At 45.1% G+C, this 14,650-nt stretch overlaps 1 protein-coding gene across 3 annotated transcripts in view; it reads right to left on the bottom strand.

Moving 5' to 3' along the window:
- The window catches only part of sulf1 (sulfatase 1), a 34,579-nt gene that overhangs the window by 7,646 nt on the left and 12,283 nt on the right, over positions 1 to 14,650 (bottom strand). For all 3 annotated transcript variants that reach the window (XM_062379557.1, XM_062379558.1, XM_062379559.1), the window contains exons 2-11: positions 13,697 to 13,979; positions 13,023 to 13,262; positions 12,313 to 12,464; positions 9,562 to 9,731; positions 6,642 to 6,792; positions 6,333 to 6,508; positions 6,024 to 6,152; positions 5,432 to 5,488; positions 3,093 to 3,219; positions 497 to 710 (exon numbers count right to left, since the gene is read on the bottom strand). In XM_062379557.1, the coding sequence (XP_062235541.1) occupies positions 497 to 710; positions 3,093 to 3,219; positions 5,432 to 5,488; positions 6,024 to 6,152; positions 6,333 to 6,508; positions 6,642 to 6,792; positions 9,562 to 9,731; positions 12,313 to 12,464; positions 13,023 to 13,262; positions 13,697 to 13,871 (1,591 nt within the window). In that variant the 5' untranslated portion in view covers positions 13,872 to 13,979. The remainder of the gene's footprint in view (positions 1 to 496; positions 711 to 3,092; positions 3,220 to 5,431; positions 5,489 to 6,023; positions 6,153 to 6,332; positions 6,509 to 6,641; positions 6,793 to 9,561; positions 9,732 to 12,312; positions 12,465 to 13,022; positions 13,263 to 13,696; positions 13,980 to 14,650) is intronic.

The following is a 14,650-nucleotide window of genomic DNA, read 5'->3' on the forward strand; positions in this document are numbered from 1 at the left end:
CACAAAATAAATAGATAGAAAACAATCAAGTAATAAGTCAAGCAATGTTCTCATCCTCACATTTTATTCTGTTTATTTTTAATCAAACCTGGGTTCAACTTTCAGGCCATTTCTAGGGTAGTTAAATCCCCCATTGCACCCTCTTTAAGATACACTAGAGGGCGTCAAAGCACAATCACCTTACAGTAGATACACAATTCAAAGTCCACAGAACAAATTCCAGTAGTTGTTGCATGGTTTTTGCTTTTTCCATGCATCTGATCAGCAAACATATTTAGGACACAGACGTCAATACCGTAAAGTAAAGAATAAGCTGCACGTTGACTAAAGCAGTTTGTCCCCGGGCCGATGTTCTACCCTTGAACCGAAAGAATCCTTCAAAGCTATTTATCCAAACCTGCGTGACTTCAATTTAACTGCACATTTTATTAGGAAAGAACACATTTATCATGCTTTCAACACATATTCAGTGCGTCCTTTGTCCACATGTACTCACGGTGTCCAGATGAGGATGAGAACTGACGATGGGAGCGGCGTTCCGCTCTGGAGGGTTTGTAGAGCGCACCCCCGCAGTCACAGTCCCTCTCTCTGTTGTCATAACTGCTGCGAGGCCTCAGGCTGCGGGCCCTCTTCCTGGAGCCCTCTTTCGAACCACCCTTACACTTCTGGATCCTCCACTTTCCTGTAATCTCCTCCACACAGTGCCATTTCTGCAAGGGAAAGTAGGGAGATCAGCTGTTTAATTTGTCGATTTCTCAGACAATTAAAACAATTAAAAGTGTCCTTGACCCGATTTCCTTTAAGACCTTCCCCTTCGTTCCTTTAGCAATGAAATGATTTTCTTGGCCCAGTTAATGAGTGTTGTCGCTGTTAACAATATGAAAAGTGTAATCTCAGGTTTCACTCCAAAGCCTCTGGTTTTGTAGCGATGTTAGAAAACGTGAGAAAATCATTCCTCTGACAGACGCTTCAGGCAAATCTCCGCCTGTGGGAAAGAATTTCATCCAAAAGAAGCAGGAAAGACAAACCCAAACGACCACATGAGACGTATTGGGTCTGTCTGGTGTCTGGAGAACAAAGTGGAAACCCCTATCACTCTCACACGAGGTACGTCCACGCCAAGTGCGTCACCGGCGAATTTATGTAAATACATATCCACGCACTCACTTACAGCCTCCGTCTTTCTTTCTAAACACTCATTCCCACCAAGAAAAGAAAGTTGAGACTAATTGCCGTGAACAGTGCCACTGGTTAGGTTTAGTATAAATGGAAGAGACACATCTCCAGAGCGCAGGACAGATGATCAGTGGTGAATGTGGGAATGAGAATTTAAAAACAATAAGGGTCTGTAGGGAAAATCAAGTTTCTTTTATAAGGCTCATATAAAGATCTTACGGACCAACAGAGCTGTTGAATCAGGATCAGACAAGACACGAGGGAGCGAGAGTGTTGATGAAAACAATCTGCCTCTTTCCTCCTCCATACCTCCTGTGAGGCTTTTTAAGGCTCAGCAGTTGAATCGCAGGGGCAGGACATAGATGGATGGTGAACTGAGGAGAGGAGCGATTGGTTGGGAGCAGACATGAACGACCATGCGAGCTGAAACACGAGTGGGGTCAGTGGAACAGTCCAAAGGACCACAAGTCCCTCACACTTTTGTGCCCCCGAAAAACATGCAGTACCAGTGGTTGAGTAGATCTGGCGCAGCCACAATAAACCCATACAGCCATCGCTTGATCGATTCCAACGTACCGCAACAAAAGGACGGCAGAGGCTGAGCTCTAAAGAAATCTGCTCTGTCTGAACCAAGATGCGGTCGTATTGAAAGGACATCAAGGCTTTCAGGCTTTTCAAAAACAAAACTCCTCTCGTTCAGAATTAAATCTGTTTCAAATGTAAGGTTTGAGCTTTTATTACAGTGAAGCAGAGGTGGTTTGAATCAAGGTTATTTTCTGCGACGGGGAGGTGAGTTGGCATGGAGGAAAATATACTGTTGATAGACTATACTGCAATATACAGAATGAGTACAATGAAATAAAGAAGGGGATCATCCACTTGCCTGCAGTGTGTGAGCAACATTTCCCCTGTAATTGTGTAAGAAACACTCCAGTGACTTTGAGGCTGCTCACTGGGTGGCCGTGATAATCAGGCCAGAGGGGCCATTTATGACCAAATGCAGCAGCACATTATGATGTATACACTGTAAACTAGAGAGCATCACACCAGTGGCCAGGCCTCTCAACACGTTCAGACCCATGAGTACTCTGTAGTTACGACTACATCATTACATGAGGAGTCAGCACCACACCTATCTTCAAACTCAGGCTTTTATTCTGACCTCAGCTACACACCAGTTAAGATTCGTGGGGGTATCTTGTACGGACGTGACGCAATTGGGAACACACAAATCTCTCCACGGAAAGACTGTCCACATTTTGTCATAATCACACACACGCACACAACGGGGGAAACAATACCAGCCCCACTGTTGCGGCTGGTAGTAATTACAGCCACAAGAAGACACAAAGCTATGCCCACGCTCTCTCACATGCATACACACAAAACAACACACACTCTGGCTGCTGAGGTCAACTCGAATTGCTCCATTGCTGTATTTAATAACTGATTGTTACAAACACACATTTATAAGACCATAAAACGGATCAGATGCCCTCAGAGACTCTGCCTGTCATTTAACGCTACCTGAAACTTACAACAATTTGCATTGTTCTGGTCTGTCTGCTCCACGGCCGCGCACTGTACCACTTGGATGTCGGTCTGCCAGAAAATTAATGGGCAAGGATGAAAGTACCAGAAGTACCAACAAATTAATGCACCACAAAAAAGTGGTAAAGACTCCAATTACAAAGTGGCTGGTGCACTGTGAATGACTACTTCACCCGCGGCGGGTTCTGCAGAAAGGTTCAACAGGCAGCACGGAGGCCTCTTCAACGGTGGTACTCATTACTGTCAGGAAAGACCTGACTCCACTTTTCCACAAGTGGATATCAGGGGCACTTCTTTCTGTTCACAACTGTTTTGCAGGAACAAGTTTTTTCTTTGACACTTTTACATTGGTGCGTTTGTTTTACCTGTCCGGGCTGTTCACAGGGTGTCTGGAACTCGGCCTGCTGGCAGGTCTCTTTGACCTTCTTGTACTTGGGCAGACTGTTGGTGTGCTGAGTGGTCACCGAGTCTTCCTTCTTCCTCAGGATCTTTCTGCATGACACAAAAAAAGAATGAGGAGGAAAGTCAACATCGATAAACATGAAGACTTGCTCAGGGATTCATTTTAGCTGTTAAACTATTAAAGTATCACTGAACTAAAACAAGCTGAATTGAAGTTTTCTTTACTTGAAGAGTATTTCCTGTTGTTTTTCATTCTGTCACAGTGCTGTGTGCTTCTCATGCTTGAAGCCAGTGAATGGATAGATTATGTAGCATCTGTGTTTGCCAGACGGTCTGGGCATAGCGCTCAGCTCCAAGCTGTTTGACCTCGGCTTGGCATTCAACTGCCCTGCCACCTTCTCCTCTGCCACCACCACCACAAGGACTGGCCGAGTCTCTGCTAAGGCTATGCCAGCCCCCCCCCCCCCCCTTCCAATCCCCTCCTGTATCCCCAACAACTCTCTGCCAACATGGCCCGGCTGCTCATGACCCACAGACAGAGAGACGGCGACAACGTAGCAAAGAACAACCTGTCCCCTTCAAGAGTGGGGCCGTTGCTCTGACCAATTCCTGTCTGCCACACAGTTCCAGGGGAGAGGGGCCAATGTTCACACACCGGCCTGGCAGTGGTCTCTTGTCTTTAGCCACGGGTGATTAAAGAGCTAACAGTTGCTGTTGGTGTCAGTCCCTGATGGCTGCGTTACGTAGATGATTAGATCCTCAAATAAAATAGTCAGTCCCAGCTGTCAGTCAGGATTTGGCAGGCTCGGAGGTACAGTGCTGTGAGGTCATGTGAGGAAGTTAAATCACAGAGCATATCACATGATCAGTGAGAGAACAGTATGAAAAAACATTAGCTTCTGTGTGTGCGCCGCCCCATCTGTGTCTGAGTGACAGAGTGAAAGGTCTGTGGAGGCTAATCTCAGCATTAGGAGACAAGCACACAAGCAGACAGCCCTTATAAACAGTGTGGATTAATGGCGGAATGGATTAAAAGAGCTAAAGCCACGACGGGTCAGAAGTCACACTCTTTTCATTTCATACAGAGCGGCCCACGTCCAGCCAGTTATTCTGTCGCATAAACACACGCCAGTGGGAGACTGATGTGCGGCGGCAGAGCTGACTGGCTCTTTTCTTTTGTACTCTTGGTGTCTGGAGATGTTGAGGCAGTTGTTGGCAAATGAGAAAATAATAGGAAAGTACATGGAAGGGCCAAGTCAGCGATTTGGGGAAAAAAATAGGGATTGTGAGTAAATTATTGTGGGGGGGGGGGGGGGGGGGGGGGGGAGGCAGTGACCTGCTGTTATATACAGTATCAACACACATTCTGCCAACACAATGTGGTCTCAACCAGGGTAACTGTTCTGTCCACTTTCATCGCTCTCCCTGCTGCTTTCTTATTTATTTCATTTGAAACCTTTTCTCATTGGTTACCTGTGTCATGTGAAGACAACATTGATGGGATTATATCGGTCAGGTTTCTGTCAGTGTTCCCCTGGCATTAGCACAGCTTAACATGTTAAGTGAACAAAAGCAGGCTGTCAGATTGGAGATCATTTTCTGCAACGTGTCTGGCAGCGGATGAGAGGTTAAATAAAGAACTGACAGGGTTTGTGAGACAGACACGTACGGTATGCGATCGCGTGCACTACACAGGAAAAAAAAAGTCTTGGGGAAACAGCGAAGCGTTGGCTGAAGTGTGGCTGCTGCATTCCACACTGGGTGACATGTCCTGTGAGTGGACCGTGTGTGAGCCTTCCAGCCATTCCTCAGGTAACATCATCCTGAGCCAGACTAGCTTTTGTTTATTTTGCGTGGGTCTAGCTCTGCCATGTTACTGAAATGCATCTGCCGTCTGTCGCGGCCAGCGCACAAACAAGAGGCTGAGTCAGGTTTGGGGCTCCGATCAGAAGACCCCTTCAGAAGACAAAGACTCTGCTTGTCTTTCTTGTAAATGAGAAAATGACCTGGTTACACATGTATCAGTGCCTCTTGCGTGAACTGACATAATTTGCCAGCAGCTTAAAGCTTTACCCAACAGCCCTGGATGTTGCAACCTCTTCTAGCGTCAGTGCCTTACAAGCTGGCGGGAGTCAGGAAATGTCTGTCAGCTCACAATTAATTGGATAAGCGGCTGGGTCGCTAGACAAGCTAATATTTTAGGTTCACTGAAATGTTTTGTGAAGTTTGTGTGACACACACTGCTCTTTAATGACAAGGATGTGTTTGTGGTGTGGAAAAGAAATATAGAACTCCAGTTTACCCTCGTTCCACAAGGAATGTGTCTCTCCAGACTTTGGGTTTCCGGTTGGGTTTGAATCTGGGAAAACAAAGCGCAAAAAAGTATTATAGATTTCATATGGCCTACGCACTCACCATCAAATACAATATGTTGGACATGCAGCTAGCCAACATCATTGAAGTTGATCTGCTCTTTGCGCATTAAACGGATTGTCTCAGTTCTTTCTGTCTGTCTCCGTTCCTGTGGAAATGTTTTCCAAAGAAACAATGTGTCTGACCTCAGATTAGTTGTTTTTCTCTTGTATGTAGATATAATAACAATAGCAGTTTGTGCCTTCTAATGCCTCAAGTAAAGAACATGATTCTGCATGCATATTGGGTTTTTTCCGGACACACAATTGATGATTCAAATTGCATTACGGGAATCTTCATAAGATGAACCTCAGCCAGAGTCCCTCAGCCAAGGAAAAGATGCAAAATTACCCCAAAGTGATCATTTGGGACATGGACATTTGTATTCGCTCACAAACGTTCCAATGAGCAGAACTGATGCAAATATCATGCCCACTGTGTAATTACTGTACAAAACATACATTACACCATGGCATACAGACCTATTGCCAGTCTTTTCCTGTTCCAGCAGCTTCAGAATGGACTTTCCATCCATGTCTGGAGGCGTGTCCAGCCCAGCGATGTGGAGAATCGTAGGAGCTAAGTCGATGTTCAGCACCAGATGAGGGTTTCTGAAAAAGAGAGTGTAACATTAAATTGGTAAAATCTTCTAAAATACATACCAGATGTAAATAACTTGAAAAATTTAATGAACTTTCAGGAACTAAGTGAAAGAACATCACAAAGTACAGTCCACCCTTGACCTTTCACAATGTGGACAAACACTGATCATGATTTTAGTTGGCACTTACACTGCCCCTTGCTCAATATTGGGTCCTCTCAGGAAGAACGGCACACGGATGTCAAAGTCATACGGCATCGATTTGCCCTTGACCAGCCCAAACTGGCCGATGTGGTAGCCATGGTCTGCTGTATAAATAATGTAAGTGTTTTCCAGTTCTCCAGTTTCTTCCAGCATCTCAAAAACCTAAAGGGTAGGGAAGATGGACAAAACAAGTATTTAGAACAGCTACATGCCAAATAACAAACAATTAATAAAGAAAAGATTAAAGCTCAGAAATAATACTTTTTAAAATATAGAATTTACACAAAGAACTTGCCTTCTGCACTGAGTCATCCACAGACATGAGTGTCTGCAGCCTTTTCCTGTGGAGAAAGTTGGTGAACTCCATGTGGATGGGTCTCATGGGGCCCGTGTACTGCATGATCCAGTGTTTGTCCATATTTGGGGCATAGTTGTAGCTGGGGGTGCTAGGGAGCACAGAGGAGGGAGAGAAAAGCAAGTGTGTAAAAATATGGTTTGCATTGAGGATTGAGGAGACATACACGTATGCTGAGTGCATAATGAACATTGTGGTAAGTATATTTATGGACGTCTGTCTGCATGTGAGTTATCAGAGTAACAGCTACGAAAGGACCATTTATAACCCCCCCCCAAACACCTGTTTGCTACTTTTCACAAAGTGCTGCTCAGTAACAGGTGCCACAGTAGTCCATTGCCTTTGACACGCATCAATAGCTGCTCTGTTTGTTGAAGGAAATGTCTTAATACACAGCAGCCAGCACCTTCGCAGTTTTTCCACACCTCTCCCTGGCCATCTCTCCCCTCACACAGAGACGAGAGTCTCCTCGCCCCACTGCGCACTTGGCGCAGACAAGTCATTTGAGGGTTGGCACATGCTTAAGAAAATAATAGGCCCCAAAGTCATGTTTGCAACAACTTCTGGAGCACAGACTCAATAAGTCATGGTCATTTAAAATGGGGAGAATAACAAGAGAGGATAAACAGAAAAAGGGAGAGGGAGAAACAGTCCTGTTTGTGGCGTTATGGCGAGAGAAGCCATTCAACCGTCTGAGGTACAAGCTGTAAAGTAAAGGCGGAAGGTATACAATACACTTCTGCATGAGATTGACTTTATGCCAGCAAAGTTTCAATTCAAAGCATAAGAGTACATACATAATATACTTTAGTTATGTGTTGTGTGTAGAAAGCCTCAGAATCTTAGTCAACTTTGTAGCTGGACACGAATAGGATTTGATTTTCCCTTTAACAAAAAAGTAATTAATCCTAAAACAAACTTTGAAAGAGCAGGTCTCTACTCCTGAATAATCAGCCACTGGACAAAGTATCAAGATTTACTTAATGAAGACTTGCTATGGGAGCTTTACTGCTCTGATTGAGTGAGCTGCCTTCTGCCCTTGTTTCCTCAGGCCTGTTTTGTGAGAAGGGTGAACTCTTCACCCACCTAGCCAGGCGGTCTAATAAGCCCCACAAAGGGACCTGTCTCTAGGCAATTGGCCACCAAAGTATGGGGCTCTGGGCACAAGGGAACCAAGAATGCAGGGGTCACTGGATTGAAGCCAGTGCATAGGGGAGGTCACACCTGTCACCTGTCACATACAGGTTAGCGGTTTGTGGTATATTAGCCCTGTATTACAGACGCCCAGGGCCAATTCTTCACCCCAAAATACCTCCCGACCTTTCAAAACTTAACACAGACACATCCCGCATGAGGGTTTGTGACGATCCATGAAGCAACTTGTTGAGCTATAACCAGATTGATTCCATTCCCTCCCTGCTATAGAGACCTTGAGGAGCCGCAACACCTTTACAGTGTTTAAATTAAGAGAGGCGGTGGAATACATCTAAGAGACAGGGTGAAAACACCTACAGTAAGGAATGTTAATGACATTATTGTTATTGTTGCTGTCAGTAGTACAGACGCTCATTTGATTTACGAGGCAGCTCCTCCTTCACTGCCACGCAGTCTCTTCCCTACTCTGTGCACTGTACATTAGATGAATATGGCATCTGCTGCAAAGATAAAGAAGTGTCTGTCCAAATAAAGCTGCAGCAACTCCATCTCAAATGGAATGCCAAAAACATAATCATTTATAAAGTAGAACTTGTCTGCACAAAATCTTCCTGTGGGAATTTTTTCCCCCCATATCTGTTATGGATGTGTGTTGTCAACAACCACCAAAACAAACGTGCTAACCACCTGTGCTACTGCAGCAACCACACCGCATATTCCACACACACTGCACCTACACAAAATCACTGGGGCAACCCCTTTTGTCACCCTCAGGCCCCCAGCTCCACCCCAAGCACCCGGAGGCTCGGAGTAAAAATAGATTAATAATGCCACAAAGAGTGTTCCAAGGCACACAATGCATTCTTCTCATCCCAGGAGCCGCGGGGAAAAGCGACTGATTGATATGGACAGGGTCAGGAAGTCCCTTTGCGAAGTACACGTGAGGGGAGGGTGGACACAGCACGCAGGGATGAGAAAAATGAACTGAGGCGCTGGGAGACATGGAAGAAGAGAGAAGAGACGGACAGAAACAGAGATGTAGAGATAGAGTGACAGACATAAAGCAAACAGACAGAGGGGAATGTTAAGTGGGATGAAAAGTGAGGAAACGAGAGCACAAGGAATTCTGAACAGGAACACCAGCCTTGCAGCCTTGAACCCCCCGCCCCCGTTCACCGTTGACAACACCCACCCCCAACCCAGTGGAGTGGTGCACCCTGGGAGCCAGTTGGAGGGTCAACCGAGAGATGGCAGGGCGCGTTGCCATGGAATGACCCAGACTATTGCAGCGCTGCCACAACTTGGCGATGAGCGTGGTGGGAGGCCAGTGCAAGCTTGGCATGAGCGGAGCGCTGCGTGAAAAAAAAGCCACCCCCAATCTTCTCCATGCTATGTGCCCCAGCTATTCTTGGATGATAAATCATTTTGATTTCATGCTTGCTGAGACGTCAGCACCAGCAGCTTCTCAGCAACCTGTCATCACTGGGAATTTGAGGGGCGTGCGCACTGTAATAATGTTCGGTACGCCAAATCATAAAAACACAAATTGGGTGTTAAAGACAAAAAATTCATATAGCGGAAGATGAAAGCTACAAGAATGTCAACAATAAATGGGAATTATTTTCCCTGTATATTTACAGGGTTTAAAGCACTACACAGTTAGGGTGTGTGTTTGAATGGGTGCAATCATGCAAGTGTGACTTACATGTGTTGAGAAGCATTCGGGAAGTGCTCCGAGTACTGAGGCGCGGAGTCTTCTGGGCCGTGAGGGGCAGCGTGACTGATGACCATCATGACGGGACGGTGAGGATACATCTTCTTGGAGATGCGGAAAAAGTTGGTGCTGTCGTTGGTGATCAGATCTGTGAAATAGTCCTGGAGGGAAGAGAAAAACCATTCGAGTTAATAAGCGCTCCTGAGGTAAACTCACATCTCAAGGGTAAAAGTGAAGGTGGTGTTGAGGGAAAAATGCACAACAACACGAGCTTTGATAAAAACTCCTTCGCAGTCCAATCACCATGACATGTTGCTTTCCCCCGTCCAGTCATTTTCAAATAAATGGAGAGGGGCCAGTTGGGATATGAACTGGGACCATTGAGTACACTACAGTACCAATCTGTCGAGTCAACAGCTGGCAGCCTGCCGGTGTGTGTGCAAGTGCGAGAGTGTGCGTGCCTGAGTCTGTGTGTATGTGTATACAGTACATGGGCTGTTGCCTCATCAATGAATCTCTGCCCTATTGAATGTGACACCGCTTGATGGTGAGAGGAGCCTGGCGCTCTCGAATGGTATGTTGTTATGACAGCTCCCACCCCCCTCTCTCCGGCTATCCGTTCCCCTTCTCCTAATTAGCTTCATTTGATTTCATTCCACTTTCTCTTAACAAGTCTTCTTTTCTTTCCCTCTCACTGATTCACTCTTGGAGACACAAATCAGACACAACAACCTCAAATCAGAAAACTAAAAATCTGAAATTTGTCTTCTGGAGATAGGGAGTACACAGGGTCCAGGACAACGGAATGAATCAAAGTGCAACCAATTGTTAAGATCATAGACTCAGGAAATGTGAAACTGTCACAACAAACAGTCTGCAGATATTTAAACGGAACTTTTATTTGAGGCGTGATGGGGAGTTTTCTTGTTTCATGTCCAGTAGATCACACCCTAAACAAAACTCATAGGTTCTTTTGCCAAGTTTCCAACAGAAGATTAACCATTCTACCTGCAGCTTTGGCATAATGCTGGTGCTGCCTGGCATACAACACAGGGATGGGTGTGCCAGGTTGAGAATGAAAGGGTAAAGGGTGATTTCCCTGAAGTGTCAGATGTGGGTTTGAATGATTCATCCTGTCTCTATTAATAGGCTTTATAGCCAGGGCCAGCTTTAATGGCCTGGCAGCTGTACATGCCCATGGAGACTGGTGATTGCGTGCACATGAAAAAGCGTTGCCATGTGCCCTCCAAAAACTGAGCCACTGCTGCTCAGGCCTCTGGCAGGTCAGAAGGAAGTGACAGTGTCAAGGGGAATGCCTGGGCAACAGTTGTAAAATGGTCAGGGGGGTGAAGAGTATCACTTTTCCCAGAACCATTTGGAGATGATTATTACTAAGTGGCAGTCACATTATACAAACACATTCACACGTGGCTCAATTTCCTAATGACATACTTCCATTTAAATTGGGATTCTGAAATGTTAAACCTTTATGGATTGACTGTCCATGCAGCAGGAAGCTGTGGCTTCAAATTTAAGAGATTAATTTCGGGTGCTTGATCCCTGATCAGTAGAAACATGTAGAGTCTGGCTTCCAACGCAGGCCGCCTTCTGTCTGTATGACAGTTGTCTTCTGTCATGGAATCTTAAGAAATAAAAAGTGTAGGGATCATATTCTCTAACTAAAATCGAACACAAAAGGTCTTTGACAAAGGCTTCAACCTCGATGAACTCATCCCCTGCGGATGGAAAATCTGATGGAATCTAATTGGATGAAATCACTGCGTAGGTGCCTCATCTAATAAAAATGACTTTTTGTGCCAGCTGCCATCTCTGTGGAATATCAGGATCTTCTCACCCTGTGTGGATGCAAAGAGGGGAGCTGTGGTTGACCCAGTGGTGGCTGGTCGACCGGTTTTGGCAATAAATAGCGAATAATGTATCCATTTGGTGTTAAACCACCATCTGCTGACCAAACCATGTCATGTAAACACCTCGGCCTCATCTTGTGGGTAACTTTACACCTCAGTCCAAGTTGGCAGAGGAGTAGCAGTTCAAACATTTGTTTGTCTATCTTTCAGGCAGGCCATCTCGAAACTTGACATGTATCCAAACTATGAACCCACCTCCCAGATTCCTCATGTCCCCTGCACTACGCTACCTGGGGAAGATACTGGCATGGAGCCGCAAAAACAAACTGACAGCTCATATAAAAACATTTGGGGAAGATTGATTACTGATGCCAACCAGCGCCACGAAAAGACCACAGTGTTCATTTCCAGAGTCTGACAGTGACAGAGTGATATTCCCCCACCATTTTTTTTATTATATAGCACAAACACATTCACTAACTTCGCAGTCAAAATTAAGAGGAACAAAGTGGCAGACAGACAGAGAGAGACAGAAACAAGTGCAAGGTGGTATTTATCATATGCAACATCGGCTTCTCATAAAGATGTTTTAATTTTACAGGATCTAAATGTAGAGGTAAAGAGTGTCATAATAAAGGGATGCCACAGAAAGAGGAGACGCCACCTCATGTCGGCTCATTCCCTTAAATTCTGGAATGAGAATTCCTACCGACCTGGATCATACCAACGTGATAAGTGAAGTGTTTCACTGTCTGTACTTATAAGTGATTGGAACCCTGCAATTTGTCAGGCGAACCCTCATATTGAGTCATAAAGGGAAACAAGTGAGTAATTGAGTTAATTCTTCCTTTTTAGAAATTATTGTAGCACATACCTTGGCATACTCAGCACCATGTTTCTCCTTGTAACCATTTCGACAGACGGTGTAATTATAGAAGCGGGAATTTTTGATCAATCCGACCCATTCGCGCCACCCAGGTGGGATGTAGCTGCCGTTGTACTCATTGAGGTACTTCCCGAAGAAGCCTGCAGAAGGGAAGGAGAGAGAAGGAAGGGTTTTCTTTAAATATGTAGTCTAAGGGCACCAGTGCATGTTTTCCTTTGTTTTCTTATTCCTGTAAAAACCTTAATTTTCTATGTCTGTATGAATTTATCTGCGTGTGAGTATATTTTTTTTATTTTGCACGTCTCTTTTTCCCTAGCTCAACTCTACAGAATTCTCGGATAGGCTGGGCAGGAAGCCAGCCTGTCCCAGAGAAGGCTAATTGCAGGCTAACACATCAGCTCAAAAAACGCAGGCCACGCTATAGCCCATAGGACCCCACTGAGCTGCCCAGTCCAACACCTGCCCATCACTCAAAAGAAACCGTCTGATAAGACAGTACAACGACCTGGCACCAGGTCATGTTTGTATTGCACAGCAGACAGACAGGCAGGCACGGCGGTGGAGTCTAGCTTACCAATGTGAATATAGAATGACAGAGGGGTGACGGACAGTGTCTTGAGCATGAGTGAAATGTTAACTAATACAGAAATGCCACTAGTGCCAAGTGTTTGTGTGTGCACGTCTTCGGGTTCACCAACCTGTCCTGTAGCCGGTGTTGTTGAGGTACACGGCGAATGAGCGTGGCTCGTGCTGAGCTTGCCAGGAGGGCGACGAGCAGTTCTCATTGTTGGTGTAGGTGTTGTGGTTGTGGACGTACTTGCCCGTCAACATGGAGGATCGTGACGGGCAGCACATTGGTGTGGAAACAAAGGCATTGGTAAAACTAGTGCCCCCATCTTCCATGAGTTTACGGGTTTTATTCATCACCTGTAGAGAACCTGCAGGGTGATGGATGAAGATCAATGCTGAGTGATGAAGACACACTGAAATCACACTGAATGGTGAAAAAAAATTCAACAGAGGAAAAAGCATTTATCTGATTGAACAATTCAGTTCATTTAGATTACTTGACCTTTTCATACTGAATTCCCTAAGTGGAAAAATAATTAGAATTCAGCAGATGGCCATTCAGCTCAGGCTTATGGCCTCTATTTAATATTTCATGTGTGGAGGAAGACCACATAATCCTAATGCAAATACCCATAAAGACAAAGACTTTGATTAAGACAGTGTAAAGCGAAAATAGGAATCCTCACTCATATCTTTGAAAATACAGTAAACAAAGGTTATTTTAAGTAGGAAAAAAATAAGACCCAAATAAAAAAATGAATAAGGCCCATATATTTCCCGGATGGAAGTGCGCCTGCCTTACCCAACTCAACATCCTGGTCGTCAGTCATGATGAGGATGATGTTGGGCCGGATGTTTCTGCGGTCTCTCTGGATGCGACCCCTCAGGCTCTGAGCCCTGGTGGTGGTGAAGGCCCAGCTGCCTGGAGCCCAGTCCAGGGACAAAAGGGCCAAGCAGACAAGCCACTGACTCAGCATGGCTCCTGAGATGACAGGAGATGGGATGGGTAGATGGAAGGATTAATGGAGAAGAGGTCCAGCCAGGCCACTCACTCACACCCGGGCAGCCCTCACAGCCGTGGTTGACTGTTAGGAGACAGAAGGAGAAAACAAATGGAGCCATCACAAAAAGGAACATTGATAAAAATAAAAAGGCAGATTTAAAGATGTAGAACAGGGAATTGCATTATAGTCCTAGACCAATTGGCTTCGATTCCTTCGAGGAGCATTTCAGCATATTTACTTTACACATTAATTGTGTTCATCTGGTCACAAATCACACTCCAACACAACAGTTTATCCATAAACAGACAAGCCAAAAAAAGATTCCATGCCTAAGCCCTCAAGTCCGACAAAGAAAACTTACCCAACAGTTCAAACACATGTTGCGTGCGGACTGAAAACCATTCACTACTTTCTCCTAAAAACAAAATCCCCCCGAAAAAAAGCAACTCTCCTGAACTGAAATAAAAAAACAACTTGATCACAGCAACCCACGAAAACATTTCTAAAAATAGAGCAGTGCAGATCTACAAACATAAATCTCACCTTAGATAATTGCATGTCTTTTTTGTTTCTCAAAGTATCCTTAGACTTTTTCCTTGTTTCTTCCACTCTCTCCCGTGTCACACAACACACACACTCACACACAGGAAACTCTCCATCTCTGCAGGAGAGTTGTTGTTGGGCTAAGTGTGCAGAGGCCGCGCCATTGGCTGTCAGCTCTCAAACACCCTGAGCCACTCTCCTGCATGAGC

The sequence above is a fragment of the Platichthys flesus genome, chromosome 21 (assembly GCF_949316205.1).
Source record: "Platichthys flesus chromosome 21, fPlaFle2.1, whole genome shotgun sequence".
NCBI classification, from domain to species: domain Eukaryota; kingdom Metazoa; phylum Chordata; class Actinopteri; order Pleuronectiformes; family Pleuronectidae; genus Platichthys; species Platichthys flesus.